Source organism: Canis lupus, chromosome 3 (assembly GCF_003254725.2).
Source record: "Canis lupus dingo isolate Sandy chromosome 3, ASM325472v2, whole genome shotgun sequence".
NCBI lineage: Eukaryota > Metazoa > Chordata > Mammalia > Carnivora > Canidae > Canis > Canis lupus.
In genome coordinates this window covers 91491270-91506326 of record NC_064245.1, presented here as the reverse complement: position 1 = coordinate 91506326, position 15057 = coordinate 91491270, and the positions used below count along the sequence as shown (strand labels likewise).

Below are 15057 nucleotides of genomic sequence, written 5' to 3'. Positions count from 1 at the left end.
TCTTGGAAAGAAGATTACAAAGGTTATTAAGGCAAAGTATAGTAAGGGTAGGTGATAGGGCGACTAAGTGCTTTAGGACTTTAGAAGAAGGCAGGTATCATGGGGTGGGTGGGGGTGAAGAGTACAGCATCAGTAGTAAAATTCAGTTCGGTCTTGTTGGGATTTGGACAGTGGTTTGGGTAGAGCGAGAAAGACTAGATAAAAGTGATTAAATGTAGCTGGTTGCCCAAGTCATGCTGGGAGTTGTGGAGGAATCATTCTGGCTGAGGAGCCAGGATGGCCCTGTTGAGGGACAGAGCATTAAGGTTAGTAGGGAACGGGGAGTTGGCCATATTTGCCATAACGATGTTGGGAATATATATTGAAAGGCTTAATGGGATGAAAGTTACCTATTAGGAAAATCAATTTGATCAGTATTGTTAGATGAGGTGAACTGGTGAGAGGAATAGAAAATATTAATAAAGAGAGGAATTGGAAATCTTTAAGATTTTTAAGAGATAAAAGCTTGTAGAAAAAGAATAATAGCAGCAATAGAAAGTAGAAAGAAAAGAATAGTAGGTATTGACATGGAAAAAAATCACGAGTATAAAAGACATGCAGAAAGAGCCTAGAGAGGCAAGAAGGATAGAGTCCAACCAGGATAACCCTAAGGTCCTGAGTATGGGTCAGAGAAGACTCCGAAGAAGCTGTTGACATCGTTCAATTGCAGAGTTTTCTCACGATCGGCATCCTGCAGGAGCGAGGGAAGTAGGCTGAGGCAGGGGAGGAACCTGGGCCCCAGGTCATCCCCCAGGAAGTTCTTGAACCGGGATAGTGCTTTGAGTCGTCCAGAACCAAGAGAAGGCTGGGCTGTTAAACCTGCATCTTTTCCAGCCATTGAACATGGACTAGGAATATGACGGGGCCCCGCTGTCTTCAGCCTGGATCAGTTCTGCACCTGAGAACTTTTAGCCTCCAGAACTCTGTCATGAAGGGGGCGGGTCTGGACCTTGTACCACAGGAGCCTCTGTAAGAAGAGGGAGAGTTCAGTTTGGGAGGAATATGTTAAATTTGGTCCTAGACATCTTGCGTTTGAGATGATGGCAAGAAAGTTGGAAATGTTTGTTAGATGTGTAGGAACTATATTGTAATGGTGGATATTCCAATATTCCAATTTACAAAGACTTTTCTCTTGACTTTTCTAGGCCTTATCTGTTCATGACAATTTGGCTATAAAAATTTGCAATGAGATCTTAACATGTCCATGTTCACCAGAAATTCGAGTCTATACGAAAGCCTTGAGTTCTTTAGAACTCAGTAGCAATCTTGGTCAAGATCTTTTGGTTCTGTTGAATGAAATTCTGGAGGTAAAGTAGTTTCTAAATACTCTATAAATGCTGCATGAATTTTTTATCAAAGTAGAATTTATGTGGTTGTATTAAATTATTGTATTAAATACATTACATGGTTGTATTAAATTATACATATGTTGGCAAATTGCTTATTTGAAGTAAATAGGGACCCCCGGGTGCCTCAGCAGTTGAGCATCTGCCTTGGACTCAGGTTGTGACCCCGGGGTTCTGGGATCGAGTCCCACATCGGGCTCCCTGCATGGAGCCTGCTTCTACTTCTTCCTGTGTCTCTGCTTCTCTCAGAAATAAAATCATTGAAAAAAAAAAAAAAAAAGTAAATATTTTACAAATTAAATAGAATTTTTTAAGAGTTTTAAAATAATGTGATATCCATATATATCATTTTTGAAAGAACATTGGAAAATGCTACATTAAAAATGTTAATGATATTTTCTTTTATAGCAAGTAAAAGATAGGACATGTCTGAGAGCTCTGGAGAAAATCAAGATTCAGTTTGAAAAAGGAAATAAAGAGTTTGATGACCAGGCAGAAGCAGCACAGGATGACAACGTGACTATGACTCCTTTCCAAGTTGAAGATGGTAATTGCATACTAACCTGAGGATTTTAAGATTCTGTCCTTTTCATCTTAATGAGGCACATTATTTTCTCCTCTCACATGTGGTGGTTGGATTTCAGAAATGAAAAAAATGTTTCTAATTTAATTGCCTTGGAAAACATACTGCTGATAAGTGTTTATTCTACTTTCATAGGTCTTTTTTATGTGTACATTTTTCATCATATAGCCACGCATACATACTGTCTTAGTTTCGTTTGCTTTCCAATATTCACATTTCTTGGAACACTGATCTATGATAATTTTCAATAGCTGCTAATGATACTGGTTGTCCTTTCTGTTTTATGAAAAATCAACTTGGAAAGACCATTTAAAATATTTAATGCAGTTTTAAAAAATTTACATTGTTGCATTATTTCCTTTAATAGAAAAAAGTAAAGAAGCATGTAAAACTTCTCTCAGGGATGTAAAAGCAACCGGAGCATCAAAATCCACTCAGCAAAAGACTAACAGAGGTAGTGTATGGATCTTTATAATAAAACTTTTCAATTTTGTTTTCCAATGAAATACTGACTTTGCAAGTGTCCTTGTAGATAAAGAGTTTTAAATGTCTCAGTATCTTTAACTTTATTTTCAGTTCTTTAAGCTGATACTGCGTTTTGCTTTGTGTCTGAAAGATTCTAGTACCAGTGTTGCTCCAAGTGCTTTTGATTGAAAGTGATAACGACGCAGTGTATCATATTGCCAAGGACTGTTTGAGTTGAATTAAGATTTTTTTTTTTTAATCAGATGATCAGTGATGATTTTATATTATCGTTTGTATTCTGTCCTTTATATGATTAAGCATTTTTGAAAAACCTTTTATCCCTGTAATACTTGTCTGGGCTTCTGTTTTCCCTTTTCCCCATTTTCTTTCATAATTTCTCAACATCATCTATTTCCCAAGGGATATCCAACAATAGGGGATTTGTTGGAATAAAGTAAATGTTGACTATTAGGGGATCACTTGGAAAAAAATCTGAAATTCAACATCTTTTTATTGTTTTATTATTATTACAAAAGCAGTTCATGCTTATTACAGAAGAATCAGAAAATACATGCAAGCAAACTAATATAAAGAACGTTAATAATCCCACCCACAAGCCACTCATTATTTTAATTCTTAGAAAACAATTTTGAGGCCCTTTCCTGTGCAGATTTAATTTTTTTCTAAATGGAATCTGGCCATAATATTTTTGTAGCCAATCACTTATTTAAATGCTTATTGTCGGGTGTTGTTACAGATTAGTCCCATATTGTTGGATGTTTTCCTGGGGCTAGCTGCATTATAAGCAATTATGTAAGGTTTTGGAGAAAAACAGTAAGTTTCACATGAATCCATAGGTTATGTAAATTTCAACCAAATGTTCCTTCTGAGAAATTTGATCAGGTTCTTAACATAAATGAGGAGCATCACAGGCTAAATTTGTCTTAATTTTGGAAGTTTCTAGCAAGTAGAATTTTTATAACCTTCAGCATATTGTTAAAAGGTGTAGCTTTTATACAAATGATGTTTTACGACACATATTTGAATTGGCCACGTATATGTTTGAATATTTTACAAGAAGCCATTACCTTACTGATTACAGTTCTTTCTTCCGGGCCTATTGATGGGCTTTCCCCGCCTTTCTCACCTTAATTTTCATTAGTTTCTCCATACACCATGTGCTATAGCTGTAATAGAAGTACTTCTCTTTCCATACCATGTTTTTCACATTCTTCTTTCTCCCAAATATATTTAACTAAAATCTGCCTCCTTATAATTTTTTTCCATATTTTCCCTTGCCTGTTATCCAAGCTTACGAACGAAATGAATAGTTGGTTAGAAACTAGGAAAAAAAAAAAGAAAAGAAAAGAAACTAGGGAGAAATGCGTTGCAGAGGGAAAAGAAAGGATTTGGGTAGCCCGGAACATAGATTAGAAACACTAAGCAATTGCGGATAAATTTTGATCATGAATTATACACTGTCTTGAAGGGCAGAGAAAAAGGACAGCCTCGACTAGGAACAGGAGACGCCGGGCTGCGGAGGTTGACTCTGAGAGGTATGCCGTGCACATCTAGAAAATGTAGAGGCTTTTTGTTGTTGTGGTTCTAGTAAATAGAGAAGAAATTGTAGTTTGCTTCCACTGTGAAAGAGCGAAACTCCTATGTAGTAAGATACTCAGTGAAAACTGTAAATAGCAAGGTTGTGGGTATAGAGAGTCTAAAATTCCATTATCAAGAGCCTTTGACCTCCCATGTCTTGTGTGCTTTTCCAGGTGGGCAGCCCTTAGTCCTGGGTGGTCGTCTTGAATATGTCCTTTCAGTTTATATTTCCTGATCTAATCACGTGATTGTATGTGTATGGCTCCTCCCTTCTTGAATTAGCAAGCTCTTAGGATTTAGATCTGGGTTCTTGACCTTTATAAGCAGGATTATTCTATCATTGTAACTTGATTATATTTGTGGCATAGTGTTAGTTTTAGGTTCTGCCAAGTAAGCCATTGTTGTGAGCTGTAAGTTTATAGCTCTCTCATTCGTCTATTGGAAAAATCGTACTGTGTGTATTTTCCGTTATGTAACTTTAGGTTAAGTTTTGACTAAATTTAAAATGTTTGGGAAACTTGCTGTTTATAAACAGTGTTTTAAGAATATGTTGCTTAATAAGAGAACTTAAAATGTTTTTTCACTTGGAGTTGTCCTCCAAAATTCTTTTGGGCAGTTGTTCCTGTTTAATCACACACCTCATTACAAAATTTTGTTGTTTTGCCTTATAACACCAGGTTCCATATAGAGAGACAAAGCAGTTAGCTAGGTTTTCCGTGATTTACTTGGCAGGATAGCAGGATAGTTAGTCTTTTTTTTTTTTTGGTTTTCGTTTTAAACTTAGTAGAATCAGGATTCAATTACACGCTGATAAATGACAGAAACAAAAAGTTTTATTGATAAACTTGTTTTAAAGCTTGTATTTAAATTGGTGTATTTTCAACATCTATTTAGTGATCCTGAAATTCCAGAGCCAGAATCAGAAATGAAGATGAGATTGCCAAGACGAGCCAAAACAGCAGCACTAGAAAAAAGTAAACTGAACCTTGAACAGTTTCTCAATGAAGAAATAAGTTAGAGGAGATGATGGAGGTGAAGTCCTTTTAACCGTGTCCTTTCAAAGTACGTTCAGGTCTCTACTTAAGTTACCCTTGTATCAAAATTAGAAAATGTATTTCTGATGTCTTGTAAGATTTTGTGCGATGTGAGTCCACATTACAGTGGCCTGTACTGAAGCAGGACAGCGCCTGGCCCTGAGCTCCCAGAAGCCTGCGTCAGTGCCGTGGGAGCAGCCACATGTGGGGTGGGCCTAGGAACCTGCTCCGGACCCGGCTGCTCAGGCCGTGCGTGCGCCCTCACGTTCTGGACCGCCTCTCGGTGTCGCTAGCTCTAGTAGCTGCATCTGAGAAGCTCGCAACTTCGATGGGGCGTGTGTACCCAGCATAGATGGACACGCTTCAGGGCACGTTTAGAAAGGGACATCTATCTCCAGGGCAAACGAAGTAGCACACACTGGCTCGAAGGGGCTGACTGTCAGGGAGGGGGGCTAGGACAGTGAACCCAGAGTCGCCAGCCATCTAGGTTGAATGGTTCTTTTGATGATTTTTGTGGTTAAGAACTAAGAACATTTTGGCTGTGCTACCTGAATGGGTAATTTCTCTTCTCACCATATCTGCATACAGGAGCCCTCGTTTGCTTAAGTTTCTGATGGTGTTTCTTGGGTTAGGGAGATGTTCACATATACATATACAATTACATATATATATATATATATATATTAATTTTAGTAATCTCTACACCAGTGTGGGCCTGAACTCATGACCCCAAGATCAAGAGTCTCAGGCGCTCCTGACTGAGCCAGCCGGGCGCCCCCACATAAATACATATTCATTAGGGGTTGCTTGCTTTGTTTCTGGCGTGACAATACTTGCTGTGGATAACAGGACAGTTCTAGCGGGACCGTGTGACAGGAAGTCCTTTATGAACTGGCTTAGGAGCGCGGTCTTCACTGTCAGTTTCATGTTTCTCCCCAAATTGGCACTCCCCTGACTTGTGGAAGTCCACCTACGAACTCCGTCCTCTGTCCTTCTGCAACACTCAGCAAAACATGTTTTCTTACCCCTTTCATTACCTTTTCTCTTGGATTATCCAGAATAGAAATGTCCTAACATTGGATCTGTTTTCGTAGTAATTGTGCTTTTTACGATTTAGGCCATTTATTTGAGGTGATGTTCTAAGATAGAGCTAAATTAAGATCGTTTGTGCTTTTTAGAACCCAATTGCCGTATTATATACATATATGTGCTTTGTAAAACTCGGAAATACAAAAGGAGTCTGAACGATACCAAGTAAGAATGCTTGTTAAGCAAAGGAAAAGGCAGATGTGGTGGTGGCGTAAAACAATAAAACACAGGTGCCTGTCTTTCATTCTGTTGGCTCTGTGTCTTCCTGTGCTTCAGATTCCTCGCGTAAGTCTCCTTTTGTTAAATCCCTGTCACTTTAAAAATAGCTTGGGGGTGGGGGTGGGAGAACCAGGACCCAGAGTGTCCACAGAATGTGCTGTGACAACGGGTTTGGAAACCCCGCCAACTACGTCCCTGACCCCGCAGCCGGCGGCGCCGAGGGACGGAGCCGCGCTCGAGGGACGGAGCCGCGCTCGTGCGCCCCGCGGGCCAACGTACCAAAGCTTTTGTTCTCGGCCCGGGAAGAATGAAGCTAAGCACCGAACCTTTAGTCTTCTCACTGCCCACGTTAGACACAGTCGCGTAGCTGTTGCTGAAGCTGTGCTTTTGCACTATTGTAGTTTAAGGTAAGGAGTAGTGTCCTGATGTAGAAGGACATTTTACACTTAAATGGCTAAAGTACAATAAAATCAACAGATGTAAATCCATTTACCATTTTTCATTCAAAACTGGTAACTTACACGGCCCAGTAACGTGTGTGGGGGCCCAGCCTTGCCGGGGAGCCAACCTGCAGCCGCGCCGCTGACCTCGCAGCCCGTGGGTCCCCTGGGTTGAAGGGCGCAGACGGCTGGTCAGCTCAGGCCCGCCTGCCAGTGGAAACCTGCTGCTGGACGGTAAGCTGTGGTGCGTTTCTCTGCACGTGTGGGACTTGCAAAGAGACTTCTGGGCGGTACCTTTGCCTTTTACCAGTTTGCTTCGAGGTAGTTGGTATCCACCTGTATACACTGTTCATGGGTCAGGTCATCATCACAAATCTTTACAATACTAGCTTTCTAAATCACATAATGCAGTATATATTAAAACTTTGTGCACAGAAATAAAACCAGGGACAATTATGTATTTAAACTGAGGGCATAAAAAATTCACAAAATACCATTAAAAAGAGAAACATCAAAATCCATTTGTACTGCAAAATTCCACAACGGTCTGATGTAAACGGTAAAAAAAAAAAAAAAAATGAAATACAAGGAATATAATCAAAATGATTAATGCTAATGATTTAATATAAAGACATCACAGGACTAGAAATAGTTCAAGATCAATTGATAAATGCAGGGTATTGATGTACAAAATAAGGACAGTGCAAGAGGAGCTGAATCTACTTCTCTTCACTTTTGAGATTTTGGTTATGGGCCGTACAGCTCGCTAGGGACGCTGCTGTCAGACTCAGATTCCATTCAATGGGACGAGTAAGGCACATCTTAATGGGGCTCAGGGGGCCACTTGCTGTATTCCCATCGGACAAATTCAATTGCTCATCAGTTTTCATTTGTAGCACGCTGGAAGAAAAAGTGTACAGCGTTTTAGTTTTACGACTTCAAAGGAATGATCAACCTTGTAAAAGAAAGTTCAGGTTACGGCGCGGCCTGCGGCGGCGTCCAACACCCGCGCTCCGCCCGCGCCGCGTCCGCTGGGGGCGCCCCTTCCCCCTCCTCCCTCCCCCTCCCCCTCCCCGGGCCCCCTTCCCCGGGACGCTCGCAGCCCCTCGTCCCTCCGAGAGCCGGAGCTGGGAGCACGGGGAGCGCGTCGGCCTGAGCAGCGGCCCTGTTCGGAGCCGGACCCCCCGCGGGTTTGGCGCAGGTTCCCGCCGCTCAGTGCGCGCAGGCCGAGGCCCGACGGCCTCACGACGGCCCCTAGGTCCGCGGCGCCGGGGCCAGCGGGCGCCTCCTCCCGGCTGCGGGGCCTGCGCCTGCTCCCGCACCCACGGCCCGCGGGGCTCGCACCTCGACCCGCCCCCCTGGCGTCCGCCCAGGCTCCATCCGCGGGAGGCGGCGGCGGCCCGCGGCAGCCGGGCGGGCGTCCGTGCCCCGTGGACAGTCCCTGTCCCGCGGCTCTTCTCTTTGGGCTGCGCCGTGCGCGGCTCCCGGTCGCCATCTAGGGCGACGAGGCACGTGCCCGCGCAGCCGGGCGCCCCTGAAATGTTGTGGATGCGCTTCGCGAACTTTTTATTTTGCAGGTTTTAAAGATGAAAGTCCGAGACTCCGGGATGTGCCTGTGTCGCCGACCGGCCGTGTAGGGCTGCCGTCTAGGAGCAGGGTAAACTGAGTCACGGGGCGCGCGGGGCCCAAGGGCGCTCGCACCGCCACGCACCGACCCCCGCGCACTTCCGCGAACCCAGCAGCAGGTTCCAGCGCTGCCCCCTGGAGGCCGTGGCGAGTCGCGGCCGCAGCAGCCGCAGCCCCGGCGGGACCCCGCCGCGACCAGTGGCCGCCTGCCCCTCCCCCTCCCCCTCCCGCCCTCCCCTCCCCTCCCCTCCCCTCCCCTCCCCTCCCCCCGTAAACGCACCCCGCCTGTGGGCGAGTAACGGCTCTCGCAGCGGACTCCCCGCCGCTCCCCTGACCCCGGCAAGGCCCCCCCACCCCCACCCACACCCCCAGGGCCCCCCGCGTCGGAGGCCGAGGCAGGCGGCGGGCGGGACGGCGCAGCCCTTCCCAGGGGCGCGGGGCTCTGCCCCTTGGGGCTCCCGAGCAGGGCGGCTGCCCCCGGCCCCGCCCCCGCCCGTCCCGCGTCCGGGTGACCCCGCGTCCAGGTGACGTCCACGAGCCCGGCAGGTGGAGGCAGGACCCTGGCGCTCCCGCTGCCCGCAGGTGGAGGTGCTGGGGCGCACCTGGCCCCGGGAGCCCCCGACCCCGGGACCGCCCTCGGCCCGTCCGGGTCCGCGCCCTCCTCCAAACGCCCTGGCTGTGCTCGGGAGACCGAAGGCCCCACCGCTTCCCTCCCCGCTCCTTGCCTGCCCGCCGGGTCCCCACGCTCCCGCACCCCCGACGGCAGGCCCCGCGCGCGCGCCTCGCCCCCTTCCTCGGGCAGGACGCCGTGGCGGGGCCGCCCCAGGTCCCGGACTGCATCACCCGGAGCCAGGTCGCCCCGCTTGCCCTCCTCCCGCTAAAGCACGAGCTGCCGGGGGCTCCTCCTGCACAGCTGCCAGGAGGCCAAATAGACCTCCTGCCCCCGGCCCTGAAGCAACGGGGACCAGACGGACCAGACGCGCCTCTCACTTTGAACGACTTAGAAAGTAGACAAAAATCCATGGGATGCACAGATGGATCCATAAACACTATACTGTGGAGCCCAATGCCGGGCTTGAACTCATGACCCTGAGCATCAAGACCTGAGCTGAAATGGAGTCAGATGCTTAACTGACCAAGCCCCCATGGGCCCCTGGAATATTAAGGCCACGGACAAAAGACCGTGCAGGATGATAAGGATCCCCGAAAGGAGGGAAGCCCTGAGAGTCGCTCTGCTTACTGCCGAAGAGTTTCTAGGCTGCAGTAGAGAGAGGGCCCCAAAGGGGCTTGCAAACCTTCCTGAGCTGACAGGACAGTTTGTGGGTGAGGGAGCCCAAGGCAACCAGAAGCCGTGGCTCGGAGCACGGGAGACAGAGCTGCGCAGAGAAGGCTCCACAGATCTGCACTGGTTTCCCCGAATCTGTAGATAAATCCTGATCAGTGCGTGAACGTTTCCAAGGCCGTGAAAACCCCCCCTGAACAGGATCAGGCGGACACTCGCTAGAAGCCGCGTGGGACGGGATAGGGTCTGTGTTCCCACCAGCAAGAATGGGACACCCCTGACACACCGCAGGAAGTAATTATCAGGAGGGCCTCACCTTGGGGCAAAATCAGCCCTACAGCAAGACCTCTCCTCCTCAGCACCACTGACGTCGGGGCCTAGTGATTATCATGGGGAGCCACAGACCGTAGAAGGTTTAGTGGGGTCCCCGACCTCTACCCGCCAAGTGTGACGGTCCAAGGTGTTTCTGTGCATCACCAAAAATTCTCCACTGGACATCACCAGTTGAGAACCACTGTCCTATGCTGAAGGCTGTTCCAACTCTGCCTACCAATGCCTGAAACAAGATTTGAAAGAATAAAACGTTTTCTTAATAAGCTAATGGTGTCTCAGAACAGAGCCACAAAACGCTGAAGGCCTTGCAAAAACAAACAAGCAACCACCCACCCCCAGCACAGAATGTAAAATCTACAATGTCTAGCATCCAATCTAAAATTACTGGGTCTGCAAAAAACAGGAAAACAAAAAATGAGAAAAACCAATCAATAGGAACTGGTAAATAACACAGATTGTAAAACTAGCACACCAGGATGTTTACCCAGGTGCTTTCAAAGAGCTGAGGAAAGCATGAGCATGAGGAGGAGAAAGACAATAGTTTCCAAGAGATTAAACTTAAATCTCAAGATGAAAATCCAATTTCTGAAATTAGATGCTAATGCTAAATATCATGGGTTTATTAACAGCATACTGGACAATCCAAAGAAAAGGTTATCAAGCTTAAAAGCAGAAATAGCATAATCCAAAATGAAACAGCAAAGTAAACAAAAATGAATAGGTACCAGTGATCCACGTGACAAAATACACGTGGTTGGAATCCCCTCGGGAGGGGAAAGAGGGACAGAAACATTTTAAGAAAATAGGGCTGAAAGATTTCCATATGTGATAAAAACAATCCCCTCATACCCAAGTAGTTAAAAAAAAAAAAAAAAAACTCCAAATAGAAAAAAGATGAAGGCAACAATGCCAAACCCATTTATAATCAAAGTGCTGATAACCAGTGATAAAATCTTATAAGCAACTGGAGGAGGAAGCAAAACCCAGAACATACAGAGTAGCAAGTATAATAGTGCCCGCGGACTTCTCTGCACGACAGTGGAGCAACGGCTGCAAAGTCCTAGAAGAAACCTATGGTCAAATCTGAGTTTCATATCCAGCTAAAATAGCTTTCAAACACAAAAGTTGGGGGGAAAGTGAAATAAAGACTTTCACAAAAAATGGCAGGGCTGGGTGGATTAAACAGCAAGCCCGCACCACAAGAGATGCTAAAGGAAGTTACTCAGGCAGAAGTAGAACGGCATTGATAGAAACCTGGATTTGTACAAAACAGTGAAATGTGCCAGAAATGAAAAATTCATGCGGAAAATACTTTTCCTAGTTTATTTTTTTAAAGATTTATTTATTTATGATAGACATAGAGAGGGAGGCAGAGACAGGAGGAGGGAGGAGCAGGCTCCATGCAGGGAGCCCGACGGGGTACTTGATCCCGGGACCCCAGGATCGTGTTCTGGGCCAAAGGCAGGCGCTGAACTGCTGAGCCACCCAGGGATCCCCACTTTTCCTATTTTAAGAATCTCTTTGAACCACTATGAAAAGGAGAAACAGCAACAACACATTGGGAAGATTATACCATTTATAGAAGCAAAATATATGTCAATAAGAACAGCGCAGAGGCCTGCGGGGAGGCCATGCAAATGTCCTGTAAGTTCTTGGACTAAAGGTGAGGTGGTGTAGCCACCGGAGCTCAGACGTGCAGGGCAAGCCCACGGCGAGAACTTCTTAAGAAACCGATTAAGGGATGAAATAGAATAAAAAAGTAGGAAGTAAATAATAGATGGGACGAATAGAAAGTAGAGAGTGGGGTGGCTGTCATCAAAAAGACCAGAAATAACAAGTGTCGGTGAAGATGTGGGGAAAGGGCAGCCTTGCTACTCTCGGTGGGTGGGTGTGCCCCCTGCGGAAAACAGTGCGACGTGGGGGGGGCGGGGGTGTGACGTGGGGGGCGGGGGGTAGGGGGCCTGCAAGGCTGTGACACCGGAAGAGCCTGGGCCTGGCCGCGGTGGGCAAACCCCAGTCGTGCGGAGACCGGACTCGGGAAACGCCTTACAGATGTGCCCTCCCCCACATCGGAACAGCACCCACGGCGCCCACTGCGCCCCCAGCACCCCTGGTGCCCCCAGAGCCCCATGGTCCCCCCCACCCCCTGCTCCCCTGCACCCCCAGCTCCCCCAGCGCCCCAAGCCCCATGCTCCCCCCATACCCCCTGCTCCCCTGCACCCCCAGCTCCCCCAGCACCCCCGGCGCCCCCCGTGCCCCAGCATCCCCCTGCTCCCCCAGCACCCCGCCCCCCCGCACCCTCCACACCCCCACGCCCCCAGCATCCTGGCTCCCCCCACGCTGCCCCCCCTCCGCAGGTCCGGGTCCAGGGAGCTGGAACACCAGGAGCCAGGAGGACCCTGCACTGCGGCTGGGGGCTCCCGGGGCTCCCCCCCATTCTACCGACGGGGTCACGAACTTTCTCCACAAAGGCCACGGGGTACGCCCGCTCTGCCCAGGGAAGTGAGGGACGGGCGGCCGGGCCAGACGGCCCAGTTTAGAGAACTGGTTCTGTGTGCGAAACCAGCTCTGCAGCAGGCCCTTCCTCTAGGAGGGAGACGCGACCTCTGCCAAGTGAGAGCGTGTTGCCAAAGCAAAACAAGAAGCCGCAGTAGTTTTACAGGTTCCCCGAGTTCCCGGCGACTCTAACGTGCAACACAAAGCCTCGGGGATCAAAACCAAGAGCGTCCCGCTTATTCGACCACAGTTTGTGGACTACATTGGATGCTTTTCCATGAAAGACGAGGGACAACTGGTGAAGTAGAATATTGTGAAAAACGCGGTAACGGCTGACAAAGCAAGAGCACATCCACGAAAATTTCAAGAAAAAAGCACCAAACTTGGGATCGTGCAAGTAGCTGCTGCGTATTTTAATAAAGCACCGCAGGAAGGCGAGGACTGCTGCAGGGCCCAAGCCCTTCCCCTAACTCCGCTCCTGTGAAGGTCATGCTGGTGGGGAGCAAAACTCAGTCGTGGACAGAATGGATTTTTATCAAAAATTCCTGATTTCATCAGAATGCTTCAAGTGACCCGAGGTTTCACAGGCCCACCGGGCCCTGGCGGTCAGCGAGGCGGCGCCGCGAGGTCCGAATGGAAAGGGCGCCGAGGAGCCGAGTCATTGCCCCGCGAGCGCCGGTGCGCAGCGGCGCGGGGCACCCCGGGGGCGGGGGCTGCAGGAGCCCGGGCTCCGGGAGGTCGGCGTGCGCCGGGGCCTGCTCGGCTCCCCCGGTCCTGAGCCGCCCCCGCCCCCCCCGCCGCCCCCGACCCAAGGAGGAGCCGCGCAACCGCCGGGCGGCCGTCACGGGCTGCAGGTGCGCGGCGCGGTCCTCCACGGCGACACCTGCCCGTCGGCCTCGGCCGCGGCGACCGGGTCCCAGGGCGCATCGGGTGCGCACACGAGCCTGTGCTTGGGGTCGCGGCCTTGTCTGCGGGGCTCGGGGCGTCGCGGGGGCTGCAGGGCCGCCCCAGCGGGACCTGCACGGAGCCGCGCTCCGGGGCCGCTCCGCAGTGGGGCCAGGAAGCCGGCTGCGCGGGGCGGGGGTGCCGGGGCCCTCGGCGGCCACGACGCGTCGTCCGGAGCGTTTCTGTCGCCGCGAAGCCTGGAGAATCGGCTGCTCTCCCCGCGGTCCGTCACCCGCTCACCCCGCGCCGGAGCCACGCGGCCTGCCCCGCCCGAGCGTCCCCTCCGGGGGGCGGCGGGGGCGGGGGCAGCCCCGCGCGTGGGCCCGAGTCCGGGGTGGAACCGGGTGTCTTCGGGCCTTCGGGGGGCAGGAGACAGCGGGCCCGACCCGCCGCCCGAACCCGGCTCGGAGCCGCAATCCGGGCCCTGCGCTGCCCCGGCGGCGCCCCCGTTGCGGCCGGACACGCGGGGACACGAGCCCCGGCCCGCTCTCGGCGCAGGCCGCCCTCCGGCCCCGACCCAGCCCGGCCACGCGGGGAACCTCCCCGCGGCTGCCCCGGACTCGCGGCGCCGATGCCCCGAGGTCCCGCCTCTGCGTTTCCAACAGTCACCGGCCACCTCCCGAGCGCCCCTCCCCGAACCTGCGCCCGGCGCCGCCGCCACCGCCACGGACGGGTCTCCCGCCCCTTGGCCCCCTCCCCCCCCCCCGACCCCCCTGCCCGCGGTCCGGAAACGCCGCGACGCCCCTTTCGCTCCCGCCGCGGTGGTCCTCCTCCCCCCGCTCCTCCCCCTCCCCCCTCCTGCCGCCTCCCTCTTCCTCCCCTCCCCCTCCCCCCTCCTGCCCCCTCCCCCCTCTCCTTTCCCCCACCTCCTCCCCCTCCTTCCCCCTCCCTCCCTCTCCCTCCTCCCCCTCCCTCCCCTCCCTCCTCCCCCTCCCCCTCCCTCCTCCTCTCCCCTCCTCCTCCCCCTCCCTCCTCCTCTCCCCTCCTTCTCCTCCCCTCCCTCCTCCCCTCCCCCCCCTCCCTCCTCCCCTCCCCCCTTCCTCCTCCCCTCCCTCCCCCCTCTCCTTTCCCCCCTCTCCTCCCCCTCCTCCTCCGGCCCGCCCGCCCGCGCTCGGTCTCCGGCCCCACAGCCACCCTCCGCATCACGACGATCACCTCTTAACCGTCTCCAGGCTTATCCGACCTGTCATCAACCGCCTTCACCGCTGTTCCATCCCTTCTTGGAACCGCTTCCTTGTCTCCACCCTCCCGCCTTCCTCTATCTGCCTCACTGCGCTTCTGTGCACATCCCCCGCCCCCCGTTTTTTTTTTTTTTTTTTTGAAGATTTCATCCATTTATTTTAGAGACGGCGCCCCTGAGCGCAGAGGCACAGACCTCAGGCCCCCGGGGCTTGAGCTCACGACGCGGAGACCAGGACCTGAGCCCAGACCAACCAAGAGCTGCTGCTCAACCAACTAGACGACCCAGGCGCCCCTGTGCACCTCCCCCCGCCCCATATCCTCGGGGCCCTGCGATCCCAGGCTCTTCCCATTTTACACTAAGCCATCTATTCCACTCTCA

At 51.0% G+C, this 15057-nt stretch overlaps 2 protein-coding genes across 5 annotated transcripts in view; one reads left to right on the top strand and one right to left on the bottom strand.

Annotated features, from left to right (window-relative positions):
• The window catches only part of LOC112653568 (condensin complex subunit 3), a 42915-nt gene extending 36516 nt beyond the window's left edge, over positions 1–6399 (top strand). Inside the window, exons 17-21 of the mRNA XM_025437798.3 lie at positions 1185–1346; positions 1794–1932; positions 2336–2422; positions 3923–3989; positions 4927–6399. Coding sequence (XP_025293583.1) covers positions 1185–1346; positions 1794–1932; positions 2336–2422; positions 3923–3989; positions 4927–5050 — 579 coding nt within the window. The 3' untranslated portion in view covers positions 5051–6399. The remainder of the gene's footprint in view (positions 1–1184; positions 1347–1793; positions 1933–2335; positions 2423–3922; positions 3990–4926) is intronic.
• Positions 2938–15057, bottom strand: part of LCORL (ligand dependent nuclear receptor corepressor like) — a 154481-nt gene continuing 142361 nt past the window's right edge. For all 4 annotated transcript variants that reach the window (XM_025437787.3, XM_025437796.3, XM_035714698.2 and 1 more), the window contains one exon: positions 2938–7714. In XM_025437787.3, coding sequence (XP_025293572.1) covers positions 7701–7714 — 14 coding nt within the window. In that variant the 3' untranslated portion in view covers positions 2938–7700. The remainder of the gene's footprint in view (positions 7715–15057) is intronic.